Consider the following 15,353-nt stretch of genomic DNA (forward strand, 5'->3'; position numbering starts at 1 on the left):
AAAAGTACTGACGGCGTGTGGCCTGGCAGCAGGGACATTTACGTTCCCAGGTGTTTCTAATGTGCAGCCAGGTTTCAGAACCAGTGTCAGGTGAGGGTGTCCCAAAGAAAAATTTTTCATGCAATTTAGGTTCTCACTTTATTGAGTGATCATGTATCGGGCAGCATCCATTCGGAAAGTAGAAGGGAGCTCCAAAGAATGGTGGAAAGGGCAGGCTGTACAGCCAGCCAGAGGGGTGGGAGGCACAAGCTGAATTAGAGCTGGCAGGCCCTGATTGGCTGACCTTGGGTTTCGGCTTCTGAGATAGCCAAGCACTTAAAAGAAACAGGAATTAAATTTGTTTGCTATTGTCAGGCTTAGCCTGAGTGATGCCATTTTGGCCTGCGTGCATTATTTAACAGGGGGCTTGCCTGCTTTGTATCATTTCATTTTTCCAGTGTAAGTGTAAGAGTGTAAGAACTAAGTGCCCATAGGTACTTTATTTTTTTTAGGAGGTGCCAGGGATTAAACTCAGACCTTGTACATGGGAAGCAGGCACTCAACCACTTGAGTCACATCTGCTCCCCCCATAGGTGCATTTTATAGGTGGGGAAACTGAGGCTTGGAGAGATTGAAGGAGAACCTCAGCTGAGGTCACAGAACAAGTAAGATGCTTGGCTTGAACCTGGTTCTCTGAGGCTAGTGCCTATGCCCTCAGCCAGCTTGCCAGGTGCCAGGTGAGCTCCCAGCTGCACAGGTGCACCCTAAAGCTGCCCCTGGTACAAGGCCCTTCAGCCCTTTTTGCCGGTGGTCCTCATTGGAGTGGAGGTGCTAGCCATGGCAGGGAAGGGGGGCGGGCTGGAAGGGGAGGGCGGATGGCTGTGTGTGCCTTTTGCCTTCGAGGCCCTGGCAGCCAGGTGTCCTGATGGAGCCAGCACTGGAGACAGACCCTCCCCCACTCCCCAGGCCATGTGCTGCTCCCCAAGGCTGGAGGCACCACCAGACACCACTGCCTGCTCAAAACCCTCTGCCCTCCTCCAGCCGCAATGCACTGTGGTTAAAGCTTGGTACCCAGTTCCCGCCCTTTTCTAGTACATGACCGGGCTACCTAGTCACAAACTCGGCGCGATTGTGATCACCCACCCTGACTTCCTCTTTTCTCTCCACAGTACTCTCCCAGCATGAGGGCCACCTACCTGTCCGTGGCGGACGAGCAACACCTGAGGCACTTTGGGACAGAGTATCCAGCCTAACAGACTGGCAGGGGCTCCGCCTCCTTTCTCCGTTTTGTTAATTAATGCAAACACAAGCTGCGGTTTCTTCAAGAGAAACCAAAGCGCCCAGGGACGTGCAGGACCTGGGGATTGGAAGGTGCCTGCTGCTGGAAAGGAGCTGCTGAGATTCGGGGAGAGCCCGCCCGGGCCGGGCGAGGAAGGGCCTTCTCTCGCTCTCTGCCCTCCTCTTCTCGCAGGTGCACCCTGCCTGGTGCTCGGCACCTCAAGGTGCTGTCCTGGAGCTGCCGCTCCTCCCCACCAGCTTCCCTGGTCTCCCACGCCAGCCAGGTGGGGAGTGGCAGCGAGGAGGGGGCAGGCGCTGCCCTCCTGGGAGCCACCAGGACCCACCTCCCTCTGTCCTCTGGCCCCCTGGACGGTCATTTCCCTGCAGGTTGCACTGGGAGCAGCTGAGAGGAGGAAACTGAGGCAGGTGGTGTCACTGATGGGACCAAGACACTGTCCAAAGAAGAGTTCCCGGACCAGGTGGCCTCTTCCTGGGCATTGGGAGCGCTCTGGGGTGGGAGGCCTGGGGGACCAGAGGCTGTGGCTGGTGGGCTTCTACAGCGAGACCCCCGTTGGCATGTGGGTGGATCCCTGCCACACTCTGCCTGGCTCTTGTAACTCTCCATCACTGCCTCCATTCCAGAAAGATGCTGTGAGCTTGTTGGTGCGGCTCGGGGGCGTCTCAGGTATTAACACGCACTGAAGGCGACTTAACCCCCTTCCCCCCAGTGTTTTAAATGTTTTGATTATCCAAAGAACTGCTCCCCATAGCACATCCCATTTTACAGTAGAGTTAGGGCTCATTCCTTACACCCGGGTTTTATACCACAACTTGGCCAAGCTGGCACTGACCGGTTCTTTATGGATTTGGAGTGGGGGTGGATTTTTAAGTGAAATAAAGAAAAGTGAGATGTCCTGTCCCGAGCTGCAGTTTGATGGGCCCTGGGTTCCTTCCCCTCCGGGTGGGAGGCTCTTGAGGAGAGGGGAGAGGTTGCAGGGGGTGGGGGAACAGATCTGAGCCATTTGTTTGGGGGAGTAGCCGAAGGGCCAATCCAGTTTTCCCCCTCCCTCTCCAGGCGAGTTTGTCATAAAAGGTTGTAGCAGAAAGGGGATGACTGTGTCTGGAGGTGAGGTTGGCCCTCCTCCCTGCCTCCCCCTCCCCTACAGGGGGGCACCTGTACCTGCCAGGTGAGAATGGTCTTGTTGGCCAGGAGGAAATAACGACCAGCTGAGGATCCAGGCTCAGGGTCTTTGGTGCTCCCACCTCTGGCCAGCTGCATGCCCAACACTGCTGCCCCCACTGCCTTGCACACCCGAGTGGGGACGTGGGATGCTTTGGCTGAGGACAGGGGCACCATCCCATTTTGGAAGAGCCATCTGGTCATAGAAAAACTGCCAGTCAAGTGGTTCCCAGTCTCCATGAGGGAGCTGGGCCACGGGGCAGCCAGGTCACGTCTCTCACCACCTTAACCTGTACACCCCGTGTCCCCCAGACCCACCCTTTGTATGTCCTCGTCACATGCAGGGAATTCTTGCCACAGCAAGGTGTTGCTTCTTAACGTTGCGTTGCTGCCACTAGAGGAGGTGTTTTTAATGCATGTAAACGACACTAAAGTTCCCCGGTGGGGGTCAGGTGGACAGGCCTCTGCTTGGTCTGTGTATCCTCACCTGGGAGAGAAATAAACACTTGTACTAAAATGTGCAGTCGTTCTCCAACTTCCTCATCCGCAGGGAATAAAGAGGGTGTCGAATGATTTCTTTCTGCAGGGTGGGGGGGCAGGTGCTTAAAAGCTGGGATTGGGGTGAGAGGATTGAAAGGTGGAGCTATTAAGGGAACGTCATGTGGCACCTCACAGGGCCTCTGGCTGCCCTTATGGGACTCTAGCCTCTCCCCGGAATGGTCCCTAAGGCCTTGCTCTTGATGCTGCTAATAACTAGCATGATGGAGTGCTCCCAACGTGCAACGTGCCCGAGAAGGTCCCAAGTGCTATATTCGAGCTTTTTCCATCTTCAGTTTTCTCAGTGTGAACAATTCAGTGGCATTAGCAAGTTTACGACGGTGTGCCCTAGTCCCAGAGTGTGTCCCCTTTTGTCTCTAAGGTTTTTCCTATTCTATTTCATATAAATGGCATCATACACCGTGTGAGCTCTGGTGTCTGGCTTTTTATTCGTTTTTAATTAAGCCTCCAAGCAGCCCTAGAGGTCATTCGTTTTACAGATGAGTCAGTGGAGGTGCTTAGAGGTTAAGGACAGACCTCTGACCAGAAACTCTGGTCGCAGCAAAATGGCCATTGGGTTGGGGCAGGGGCCACTCAGGGACCACCTCTCCCAAGTGAGGCCTGTGGGGTGGCTGCAGTTTGCGGTGGGTCCTTGCTGCCTTCCTAAACTGTCCCCTCCACTGGGTGCCTCTCCTGCAGGGGCTCTGTGACCGGGAGCTCTCTCACACTTTCCCAGCTGCGACTCACTTGACTGGTAAAGCCCTAGCCAGCCCTGTCAGTGCAGCAGCTCCCCGCCCACAGCCCTGGGCCACGGCCTGCTTCTCCCAGCCCTGGCTGTGCTCCCTAACTTGACTGCCCTTCCAGGAGCCTCCTGCAGCCAGCAGCGCCTGCAGTCTTTGGAAGCCCTTGTGAGAGGCAGAGCGCTCTGGGCGTCTGAACAAGCCTGCTGAGCCAGGAGCTGGGGCTTCCCTTGAGTGGAAATACATTTTCCCCACCCCACGAGCAAAAGAGCCTCCTCTCTCTTCAAGTCTCATGATTCCAAGGGCAGTGGGGGAAAGGCTTGGCACGGTGGGGTACCTCTTTCCTAGTACTCCTGCAGTATTTTGGAGAAAACTGCGCTCCATCCATGAGTGAGATTTGCTTTGGGGCCTCTATCCCTGGGATCTGGAGCAAGACCTGAGATGTAGCAGTTTCTGCATGAGCACATGAGGCTCAAGGGGGATGGCACAGGTGCCACCATGAGTTCCCTTCCTCTCCTACCTGGGGTGGAAGTAGGTGGGCCTCCTGGCAAACCCTGGGCCCTGTCCTGCTGCCATCCCCCCATCCCCGAGCCTCCGCTGAAGCATAAACTCCAAGCCCAGGAATGGGCAACTGTGGGAAGAGGGGCTGCTGACCGACCTGCCCCTGGAGAGTCATGAATGCCACCATGGCCCTCTCTGAGGCCAAGCCTTCGCCAGGACAGATCCATGTCCAAGGCCATCGTCCAGTGCTATGCTGTCTGCGTGGCCTGGCCATGAAAGCAGTTCCTTCTCCAAAGCTAACCCATCTCCAGACTTCCTGAGCCATGCTCCGCTGTGCTCTTCTCCCTCCACCAAAGCTGTGAGGCCTGCTGCTGTATTTAGCATGAGCAGGGGTGGTATCACTACCTCTTGACTCCCTAAAATTGCTGACCTAAACTGCAAGAGGCCTGGTGTGTCCCAGTGACAGAGGCCCAGATGAGGGGCCTTGACCTTCCTTTCTTCCCCCTTGCCTTCATTTCATGAGAAACGTATCGAATGCCTGGCACAGAGGTCAGCAAGCTTGAGCCTGGGAGCCAAGCCTGACCCACCACCTGTTTTTGTACAGCCCTCAAGTAAAAAATGGTTTTTACTTTTTTAATTGGCTGGGGAAAAGTAAACATTTGCATGATAAAGAACCCTAACTTTGAAGCCCAATTAAAGTGAAATGTTATTCTCTCCAAAAAAATTCCACTCTCCTGAATGGACCTATAGTACAAAAATATTGTATCCAGTTATTACTGTATTTCAAATTTTGCCAATAAAATAGTGGAAATTTGTTCTCTCTTGTTATTTAAGTAGCTATGTAATAATACATTCGATTTTCCTAAATATTTACTATCTGGTCCTTAATAGAAAAAGTCGATTGACTCTGGCCTCACTCATCACCTTGTGCTAAATTCTGCGGCCCCATAAAGTCTAAGGAGTTTACAGACTAGCAAGGAAGGAAGGGAAGAGAATCATCAGCAGTCGTTTAGGTATAAGTTCAGAGTCTTATATGGACATTTGATAAAGGTTCCTTCAGTCTTCTGCTTCCTGTCTTTTGTTTAATCATCATTATTCTCTTCTGATTACAAAATAATGTGTGTGATATAAACATTTCAAACCAAAAATGTAGAAGAATGTGGAAATCCCCCATCATCCAACAATCCAGAAAAATACACCATTAGCTGTTTGATGCCTGTTCTCCAGATTTTGTTCTGAAGTCTTTACAGAAATATACTCACACTATAATATCATACTGCGATCGTTTCTTCTACTTAACACTGTATCCTGGACATCTTCCCATTGTCCTTTTAAAATTTGCTCCACTTTCAACCACTGACTAATGAGTTTAGAGGAAAGTGGGGGTATGTGCGAGACACCAGATGCCATCGAGGGAAAACAGTCTTCCTGCTTGCCAAGGAGTTTTTCATTTGCCAACTCCAACGAGTGTTTCCTGCGAGCACAACACAGAAGCGTTCATGGTGCACAGAAAGCAGCACTCGACAAATGTCCATCGGGAGGATGAACGCAAGGCGGGTGGGGAGAGGGGTGTGATGGACATGGCCACTGCACACGTGTCTGTCAGCTCGGCTCATAGGAATCTTTCAAGACCATTGCTTAAGTCCTAGGTGATAGGGTAGACATTCAAGGCTGCCAGTCACCCACAGAATACCTGGGGAGGAGCAAATGTGGGGGCACGAGGTTCAAGGTGAGGTTCAAGGGTATGTACGAATCTGAATGGAAATGTCCAGCAAGCAACTGGCCAGAAACCCGGGGGTGGGAGTCACCAGTAAATGGGGTCAGTAACCTGTGGAGAGCAGCAGCGGGGTGCCGAAAGGGTGGGGAGAGCTGCATCCAGAGCAGGAGCAATTGAGGAGCAGGTGGAAGAAGCAGCGGAGAAAGAACAAAGAGGCAGGAGGACAGCCAGAGAGCCTGGTGCTGGGGAAGCCAGGGGGAGAAAGCCGCACCAGCACAGGTGCCCCAGGGAGATGGTGGGAGGAGCAGCCATGGGGGCAGGAAGTTGGGGGGTCTTGGCCCTTGCCCATCTTTCAAGGGAGGAGCTGCTTTTGCTCCTCTGGATGAGGGAAAGAATGGCGGGCCAGAGAGCGATTGTTGACGTTTGTGGTTGACAGCCAAGCACATCCTCTTCCTGGACTGCCTCAAACTCGGGATGCCCTGGGGCAACGCAGAGCCCCACATTCTGACTCTCTCCTGCTAGCCAAACACCCAGCCCCACAGGCTCCCAGATCCCAGTTAGCGTGGGAGGAAGGCAAAGTGATTGAACCTCCTCTGCGATTCCCCACACCAGCCCTCCCGTGTTCACCATCCCCAGAGGATGTGGCATCTACTGGTGACAGCTCAGGCAGAGTCATAGACGTCTGTCTTCTCGGGGAAGCGGGAGGTTCTAGGTATCCAAGGCTCACCAGGATTCGGGGACTTCCGAAAGGCTTCAAACCAGCCTCCCCATTTCCCAGGTCCCCACTTTTCCTAGCTGATCCCAGGAGGGCACTCAAATAAGCCTCCTGCTGTTCTTTCACTCTCCTCTTTTGCTTCTCCAGGACAAGGACTGTGAATGACTTTCTTATTCTGGGGTCCCCAAATCCCCAAGAAAAGCCAAGTCTGTATGGGTCCCAGCTTGAGTGGAGTTTGTCCCTTGGGCAGCTATAGCTGCCTGTGAGTTACTTGAATAATATGGGGGCTCAGAACATTACAAAGCAGAGGGCAGAGGAACCTAGATTGGAGTTTGGCATGACTGATGCCAGGACGATGGTTCTGGAGAGAATGAAGACGCGTCTTTCTCTGAGATGGCAGGGAGTTGTCTGGTTTGTGTTCAAGAGCAATTGGGATTACTTAACTGGAAGCACAGGTGGATTGGCTGATGCTGGGGATTGGATTGTATCCCCCAAAAAAAGCATGCCCATGCCCTAACCCCCAGGACCTGTGGATGTGGCCTTATTTGGAAAAAGGGTCTCTGCAGACATAATTAGTTTAGATGAGGCTGTATTAGTCAGAGTTCTTTAGGGGAACAGAATCGACAGGAGATATCTGTCAATAGCACGCAATTTTATAAGGGTCTCTCACGTGACAGTGGGGATGCACAAGTCCAGATTCTGCAGGCAGGCTGCAAACCAGGGGCTCTGATGAAAGTCCCATCAAGGTCCTTGATGGGTTTCCAGAAGATGTTGCCTGTCCAAAGATGAGCTGGGAAATTCTCTCTGAATGCTGAAATCACTTCCCCTTTTAATGCATTCAACTGATTGGATAAACGATCACTCATTGCTGACAATTTCCCTGATTGATGTAGATGTAATCACCTATCTATGCAGTAAGATCACTGGTGACTAGAGTCCATAAATGTCCTTGTATTACAATTAGCCCAGTGCTAGCTTGACCAAACAACTGGGCACAATTACCTGGCTGAGTTGACCCATCAGTCTAACCATCACAGAGGCCATACCGAGTTGGTGTGGGTCCTAGGTCCTAAATCCAATATGACTGGTATCCTTATAGAAGAGCAAAATTTGGACACAGACAGGCAAAGAGAGTAAAAACCCATGTGAAGATGGAGCCATGGAACAACGAGGATGGCTGGCAGACACCAGCAGCTAGGAGAGAGGAAAAGAACAGTCTCCCCTACAGACTTTGGGGGGGCGTGGCCCTGCCAACACCTTGGTCTCGCACTTGTGGCCTCCAGAACGACAAAAGAATCAATTTCTGTTGTTTTAAGCCCCCCAGTTTGTGTCCACTCATTACAGCAGCCCCAAGAGACTAAGACAGGTGGTCTTACCAGTGATGTCATGATGAATTCTGAGCAGTTCTTACCGGTAGGCCCTGAGGCAGGCATCGTGGCTACCAGGCTGAACAAGGCGAGCTCTCCACTTGCCAGGCACTCCCAATCCTTAAAGGTAGCTGCGAATGCAAATGGACCCCCTGGAAGAGGGGACCATAGCAGTGCCCCATTGCACGCGTTTCAAGCACCTAATTCCCGCAAAGCCTGATTTCCCGCCTTCTCCCACTTATCCTGCCTTGCGAGTTTATGACCAGGGGTGACATTAAAGAGAGGCATGCCAGTGGCTTAGAAGCAAATCAAAATTTTAAAACTTTGCCTCCTTCCACCATGCAGCTCATTTTAAACATTGGTGGGGGTCAAAATGTTATCCTTCTACCAAATCTTTCCTATTCAACAGCCAGTGAAAGTGGCAAAAAGTAACATGTGACTCTCTGTGCAGAAGAGTTCCAAATAATTTCTGTAGATACTCTGCCCTTAAGGAAGTAAAGCCTAACTTCCTATCCTTAAGTGTGGACCACATGTGGTAACTTCCAGCCAAGAGGACAGTGTGGAAGGGATGGGGGACGGCACACAAGGGGAAGTAACTGACCAGTGGGGACAATGACAAACACGACCTCAGCCAGATGGTCAGGGTCAACGTAATACATATTGATAATATGTCCCCTTGAAATGATATGATAAAAATAACACTTTCTCCCCAGAACTCATAACTCCAGCCTAACCACGAGAAAAACATCAGACAAATCCCCATGGAGGGACATTCTACAAAAGACCTGACCAGTCTTCCTTAAAGTCATCAAGGTCATCAAAAACAGACAAAGTGAATAACCGTCGATCCAAGAGGAACCTGATGTAACGTGGGATCCTGGGACATTAGGGAAAATCTAAGGAAATCCAGAAAAGAATATAGGCTTAAATTATTTTAATAATACATCAAGATTTGTTCACTAATTGTAATGAATTTATCAAACTCATGTAAGATGTTAATAAGGGAAACTGGACATTTGGTATATGCGAATTCTCTGTACTATCTTTGCAACTTTTCTATAAGTCTAAAGCTGTTCTCAAACAAAAAGCTTATTTTTTAAAAAGTGGCAAGTGGTGCCAAGTATCACAGACTGACCTGGGGGTGTCCAGGCCTGGGGGCAGCTCTCAGCGAGGAATTCCAGTTGCTGGTTTTGAGGTGCTTGGGCAAAGATCTGAGAGCTCCCACATTTTTTAAAAACTAGATCTCTGTGAATAATCCTAATTTTATGGCCTGATGCTGGCTTCCCAGGGAGTCTGAGCTTGCCAAGGGTGACGGCTGTTTTGCCAGAGAATGAGGTGCCGTCAGCATTTGGCAGAATGCAGGCCCTCCGGGTGGGGTGGGGGGAGGGGCTCTAATAAATCACCCAGATGGTAGGAGAAAGGGGACCGACGCTTTCAGCTCTTCCTATCGCCCCCTGCCCACCTGCCCCCAGCCCTCCTCGGGCCAAGGAGCAGTGCGTGTGCAGAGAGGCCTGGGCTCCCCAGAGCCGGGGGTGGGGAGGGGAGGGCCTTTGGGCTAGCACACAGCCAGCGGACACGCCCTTGTGGAGGGGGGCCGTTCCTGACTTCTGGCCACTTTGTCTCCATCAGATTCGCCTCTGACCACACAAAGTCGTTTCAGTGGGGCTTGCCAGAAGCTCCTCCACCGAGGCCCCGCCACCCCCCCTCAGCAGCCCACCCCAAGAGAGTGCTTTGCTCAGAGCGGCTGGTGGGAGCAGGGTCCCCTGGGAGGGGGCTCATGGCAGCAGTCAGTAAGGGGTTTGGCTTTAGTCAGTATCCCACAAAGGTGCATTTGGTTGGTGATTTTGTCCTGCCTGAGAAGTGGGGTGGGGGAGGGAGGACGTTCACTTTCTGCCTGGACATCCGCAGCCCCAAAGGCCCGTCCGGGGCTTCCCGTGGGAAGCTGCGCAGGCAGCTCAGTCTGCTTCTCAGGACCCCCCACCAACTGGCCCTAGCTGACCTTTGCAAATTCCTCTCTCATTATTCCACTGCAGGGACTGTCAGCTCCAGCCAGATGGATGCCCCTAACAGGCCCCCAAATGCCTTTCTCCCATGACAACCACGACTCCCCTGCTCATGCCCTGCCCCATGCTCCCAATCTGGAATGCTTTCCCCACTCTTTCCCCTGCAACTCATAACCATTTGTCAGGGCCCAGTTCCAACCCTAAATCCCACTTCTTGGATGACGTATTCCTTGTCCGCCCCAGTCCAAAGCCCCAGCTCCCTTCCCTGAACCTGGGAGAGCCTGCTCGTCCGCGCCAGTGATTCCAGAGCTGGCCTGCGTTCAGGAGCTGACTCTTGGCTTCCGCGCAGGGCTAGGACTTCGCTGTGTTGCCTCAGCCAATCGTCCCAATTATCCTACAAGAACTGCCACTGCCCGCCCCCGCTTAGAGAGGAGAAAAGTTCAGTCTTAGAAAAGGAAAGTAAAATTGCCCATCAGGCAATCAGTAAGCGGCCAAGCTGGGATTCGAACCCCTGTTTTCTAATCCCAAAGCCCTTCTCTTAGTTTCCATAATCTCACCTAGTTGCCTTAACCCCATGAGAAACATGACTCTTCATTTATTCATTCATTCCTTCATTCACTTATTCAATGAACATTCAAAATATGCTTATAGTGTGCCAGCCACTGGGGGAAGCTGTTGAAATGCCAAGTTCAGATGGCCCCCTTCCCTTACTTTCTTTTTTTTTTTTAACTTTTATTTGCATTTATTGTATGCTGAAGTTATTCCTGAGCCATAAATCTGTCTTTCTTCAGTTTCTTCTGGGATATCTTTTTCTTCTGTGCAACCTCCTCTTCTGGTTTAGGAACAACTTGTTCTTTTTCATAAGGATCATCTCAGTGTGGCAGGGGGAGCTCCTGTACGGGTTAATCCGCCCTTGGGCTCTGTAAGCGTGCCGGCCCAGCTTGGGGGCTTTGTTCACCTGGCTGTGCTCAATGACCAGAGAACCTGCATCTAAACCCTTGACCAGAGAATCTGCATCTAAACCCTGAAGCTCAGCATTCCTCTCTGCATTTTTAAGCATGTGCAACATTCAGCCCTCTTTTTGGGCCACCGACCCTGTGTCCAGCCCCACTGTTTGGCCTGGGCACACCTACCAACCCCACCACTGTAACGACGGAACAGCGCACATCGCTTCTGTAAAGTGACATCTTTCAGATACTTGTGGCTTTTCGAATATGCATACCCTTGATGGCCTGGGCAGTTTCTCCAGTGTTCTTAAAGTGAACACGAAGATTTGCATGAATCTTGATTTGCATGATTTTGTGGGGTTTTCTGGGTCAAGGGAATAGCGAACCATTTTCAGAGATCACCTCCGGCGACTTACGGGAAGAGGAAGCCCTTCTCCTACTTTCAAGGACTTTCTAGCCTAGCGGAGTAGACGGAGGGAGTGTTAGTATACACCCCGCGGCGGAGGGGAGGGTGGGGCTATTTCGTGGAGGAGGAAACGGATGGAAAGAGCGGCAAAACCACCCACAAAAGTCACAAACAAATAAACAGCAGGGCGGGCATCCCCTACCACGACTCAGGACTTGGGCTCGGGACTGGTTACTCTTCTTTGCACGGTTCCAGGATTTTGCCCAGAGCTTACTGGCGGGGAAAGGCGCTTTGGCAAAGGCCCCCCACAACTGTCATTGCGGTATTCTACTAGTTCGTGGGTTAACGTTCCTCTCCACTCCAGGAACCTCCGAAAGAGGCAGGTGGGCTTGGCTGCACTTCCGACGAGGCTGGATAGGCCGTCACGTGCTCTCTGACGCCTTCCGCCCCGCGCCGCGACCAGAGCCCCGCCGGGGTTGCTAGGCAACGGGTAAACGCCGCGACTCGGAGCCGTTTGAGAAGAGCTGGGGTCTGGACCGTGGCTCCGGCATTTCCCTATTGTCCGAGCCGCAGGAGGAGCGCACCTAGGGTAAGGGTGGGCCCGGGGAGGACGTCCGGGGCCGAAGAGGAGAGTAGACAGCGAAGGGGAGAGCCCCTGAGGCTGATGATCCCCAACCCTTCAAGAAAGTCCTCATGGGGTGGGGAGGGTCGCCACTTCCTCTGCCGGGTGGTGGGTACCGCGACCGCGCTTGCAGGGTCCCGCGCCCCATTAGTCCTTGCCGCCCTCCACAGTCCCCAAACCCAGGACCCTACAGGCTCTGAACACCTGGCCTCTTGCCGCCCTCCTCCCCACTCTTTCTGGGGTTCTGGTGCAGTTTGTCTCCTCAAAAGGGGCAGGGAGACCCCTAAAGGCTTAGAGCTGAAAGGATGGAAAATACAGCTTTGGATGGAAGTGATGGGAGGATGGGCCTGTTAAGAGGCGAACTTTCTGATAGGAACAAGAGGAAGGAAATTAACAGTTACTGAAATACATGGGGACTTGAACTACATCCTTTCCCTTTTCCCTCCGCCTGCCAGGGGGTTGTCCGTGAGGTGTCGTGCTCAAGGTCACACAGTGGTCCTTCTTCTTGCAACATGGTCAACATTATCACATTCTCTTGAACAACAGAAGTGCATTCCCCCTTTCCACTGGTTGCTTTTTTGTGCTTTGCTTTTCAAGTTCGAGGAGGAAGGTGGCTGGGGTGGGGCCGGGAGCTGGAAGGAGAGCCCTGGTGCCGAGCTGGTGTCCACGTTAACGTGCATGTAACAAAGCGCGTATCGGGCCTCTCTTCCAGCCAGCAACTGGAGGTAGGAGGTGAACGAAAAGACCACAGTGTCCCTCCAGGACACGCTGTGGTAGTGGGAAGAGCAGGGCAACCTGACCCCAGGTCACCTTCCAGTTTTGGGGCACTTCCTCCCACCCTCTCCCTGTCCTTATCGTCCACCTTCTGGTGGGGCTCACCCCAGCAGTCTCAGCATTGTCCAAAGGGGAAAGCACAGGGTGGGGGATCCCCAGGGAGAGCCGCCTTTTTTGAGGTCCCTTAGGACCCCAGAATTCCAGCAGGTGCACAAGAGGGTAAGAGAAGGACAACCTGCCCTGCCTCCCGCTGCCCTGCCAGGTGTCCCACAGGTCCGTCAGGCCCGGGGATGCAGACTGGAGGCTGCGCCAAGAACCAGCAAGGAGAGGAAGAGGTTCACATCCCTTAGACCACCGCAGAGTCCAGCGTGAAGGGGAAGGGGTCTCCAGCACGCCTCCCACCCACCTCCCAGCCCGCTCTCCTCATTCCCATTCCAGCTTGGAAAACACGTTTTCCCTTAAGCCCCGGGGGTTCTTTCCAGGAACTGCTCTGCTCACTCTCACTGCACAAGAAGGGCTTTGTTTTCCCAACCTGCCAAGGGGTTGATCTGACCACCCTGGGATGTGGCCGCCGGTGGCGTCGTGATGGTCAGACCAGTGTGCCCTGGGTTCCCGGGTTCTCGTGCTGGGGACTCCACAGCATCCTGCACCGCCTTGGGGTCTGTGGCCTTCCCTGGGTGGGCATGCTCCTCCCCGGAATGCCGGGAGGGCAGCGAGCCTGCTCCTGTCTCGGTGGAGCTCCGTTTGCAGCAGCCACGCTCCACCCACCCCCCCAGGGGGAAGCCCACCCGCTGGCACTCCGGGCCCACCTGCGCAGACCTCGCGGCCCTCGTGGTGCCCCTGGTGAGAGAGAGAGCTGGCCTTGGGTCTTTGAATGAGCTGTCTTCCCGTCTCCCGGCCAGCCTCTTAATGTCCCCTCTGTGCGCTCCAGCTAGAAGACAATGCTTCTATTCTCTGCTGGCTTGGCCTAGGGAAGCACCAAGAAGGAAAGGAAAGCTGTTTAAAGTAGGATCTGCTTTATGTGATGATTGCCTTGAGAGAGAGAAGAAAAGGGTTGACTTTATCAAAACCAGTTTGCACCAGATACTTAGGTAAACAGAATTCTTATTGTTACTAAAAAGTTCAAAAACAATTTAAAAACAGAAGGGGATCTGAAACTATAGCTTTTTGCTATTAAACCAAATATTTGTGAGTTATTTCTTTTGAGTAAAACATTCTTTTATTTGAGAAAAAAACTATGTCATTTACTATATCAAGTTTGGTAATTTGAAATTTACTGGTTTTATATTTTTGTTATACTTTAATTTATAAATGTTTTAGCTTTTGTTGTGTGAGAACTAAGCTTGAAGAATGTATACCTATTTTATGTTGGAAAATACAAGAAATGTTAAAATAAAAAGTTAACCTTTAATAAAGTAGGATCTGCACTGAAGAGGCTATTTTTGTCTTCCTAGTATTTCCTCATTTTCTTATGCCTCCTTGCGTCCCCTAGGAGCAGCTGCTGGCAGCAGTTGTCTTTGAAAAGAGGGGCAGCCAGGTAGCCTTGCAGCCCTGTGTGGGAGCCTCCGTTGTATCTGACGAGGGCGGTGGCAGAGGGGGTGAGCTGAATTAAATGTGCATTCTTTTTCAGAAGGCCCTATCTCTTTCTACATGAAATAAACACATTAGGGCAACCTGCTGCAATTTGTACTTCTCTCCCCACCTTCTGCCTTCCAAACTGCCTTCCCAGAGTGGGCAGTTCCAAGCCCATATGAAAGTCTGGTTCAGGTTGAGTTGTTCTGGGGCTGGGATAGGGTGGTGATGCCTTCTAGGAACAGCTTATGTGGACACAAAGGGTCCTAGGAGCTGAACCCCCCACCCACCTCCCCAGGTTGCTGCAGGGTCCAGGCCACCCCTGGCTCCTGCTTCTAGTTTCTCACGCAGCTCTTGACCCTGCATCTGAGGGGTCAGCTGGCAGGGCTCCCTGGTCTGGTTTCTTGCAGCCCTAGGAATGAGGGAGGTAGACTAGACACCTGGTTGATCATAACATGTGTCTAAGGTAATTGTGGGAAATACAGATTGCCAGGCCCCACCCCAGACATATGGATCAGCATTTATATATTTTATTTTATTATTATTATTTTTTAATATATTTTAACAAGAATCTCAGGTTTGAGAAAGACTGGCTGAGGGATTAAGAGCCTTTGCGGGAAGCTGATATGGCTCAAGTGATAAGGCCTCCGCTTCCATATAGGATGACCTGGGTTCGATCCCTGGGGCCTCCTGTTGAAAAAGAAGAGAAAGCGTGCCTGTGTGCTGAGCCAGAGCCCGCATGGTGAGCCAGAGCCCACGTGGCCAGCCGAGTGCCTGCCCAAGTGCCCGCATGGTAAGCCAGTGCCCACGTGGTGAGCCGAGTGCCCGTGCAGCAAGTCAAATGTCCATGCAGTAAGCCAGTGCCCGCACAAGTGAGTCATGCAGCAAGATGATGATGCAATAAAAGAGAGACGAAGGGGAGAGTCAAGGTGAAGCACAGCAGAGACCAGGAACTGAGGGGCGCAATTGACAGGGAAACTCTCACCATGTCAGAGGTGCCCAGGATTGAATCCTA

At 52.2% G+C, this 15,353-nt stretch overlaps 2 protein-coding genes across 7 annotated transcripts in view; both read left to right on the forward strand.

Moving 5' to 3' along the window:
• TTYH2 (tweety family member 2) overlaps positions 1–2,954 on the forward strand; it is a 38,141-nt gene extending 35,187 nt beyond the window's left edge. Inside the window, exon 14 of the mRNA XM_058284652.2 lies at positions 1,149–2,954. Within this exon, the coding sequence (XP_058140635.1) occupies positions 1,149–1,232 (84 nt within the window). The 3' untranslated portion in view covers positions 1,233–2,954. The remainder of the gene's footprint in view (positions 1–1,148) is intronic.
• Positions 2,955–11,843: 8,889 nt separating this feature from the next.
• Positions 11,844–15,353, forward strand: part of DNAI2 (dynein axonemal intermediate chain 2) — a 39,082-nt gene continuing 35,572 nt past the window's right edge. For 3 of the 6 annotated variants that reach the window (XR_002798695.3, XM_012529254.4, XM_058284655.2), the window contains exon 1: positions 11,852–11,959. The gene's annotated coding sequence lies outside the window, so the exon portion shown is untranslated. Of the gene's footprint in view, positions 11,960–12,630; positions 12,718–15,021; positions 15,132–15,353 lie in introns of those variants that run through there. The other 3 variants (XM_058284654.2, XM_023591914.3, XM_071210791.1) reach the window with 3 other exon arrangements.

This window comes from Dasypus novemcinctus, chromosome 21, assembly GCF_030445035.2.
Source record: "Dasypus novemcinctus isolate mDasNov1 chromosome 21, mDasNov1.1.hap2, whole genome shotgun sequence".
NCBI lineage: Eukaryota > Metazoa > Chordata > Mammalia > Cingulata > Dasypodidae > Dasypus > Dasypus novemcinctus.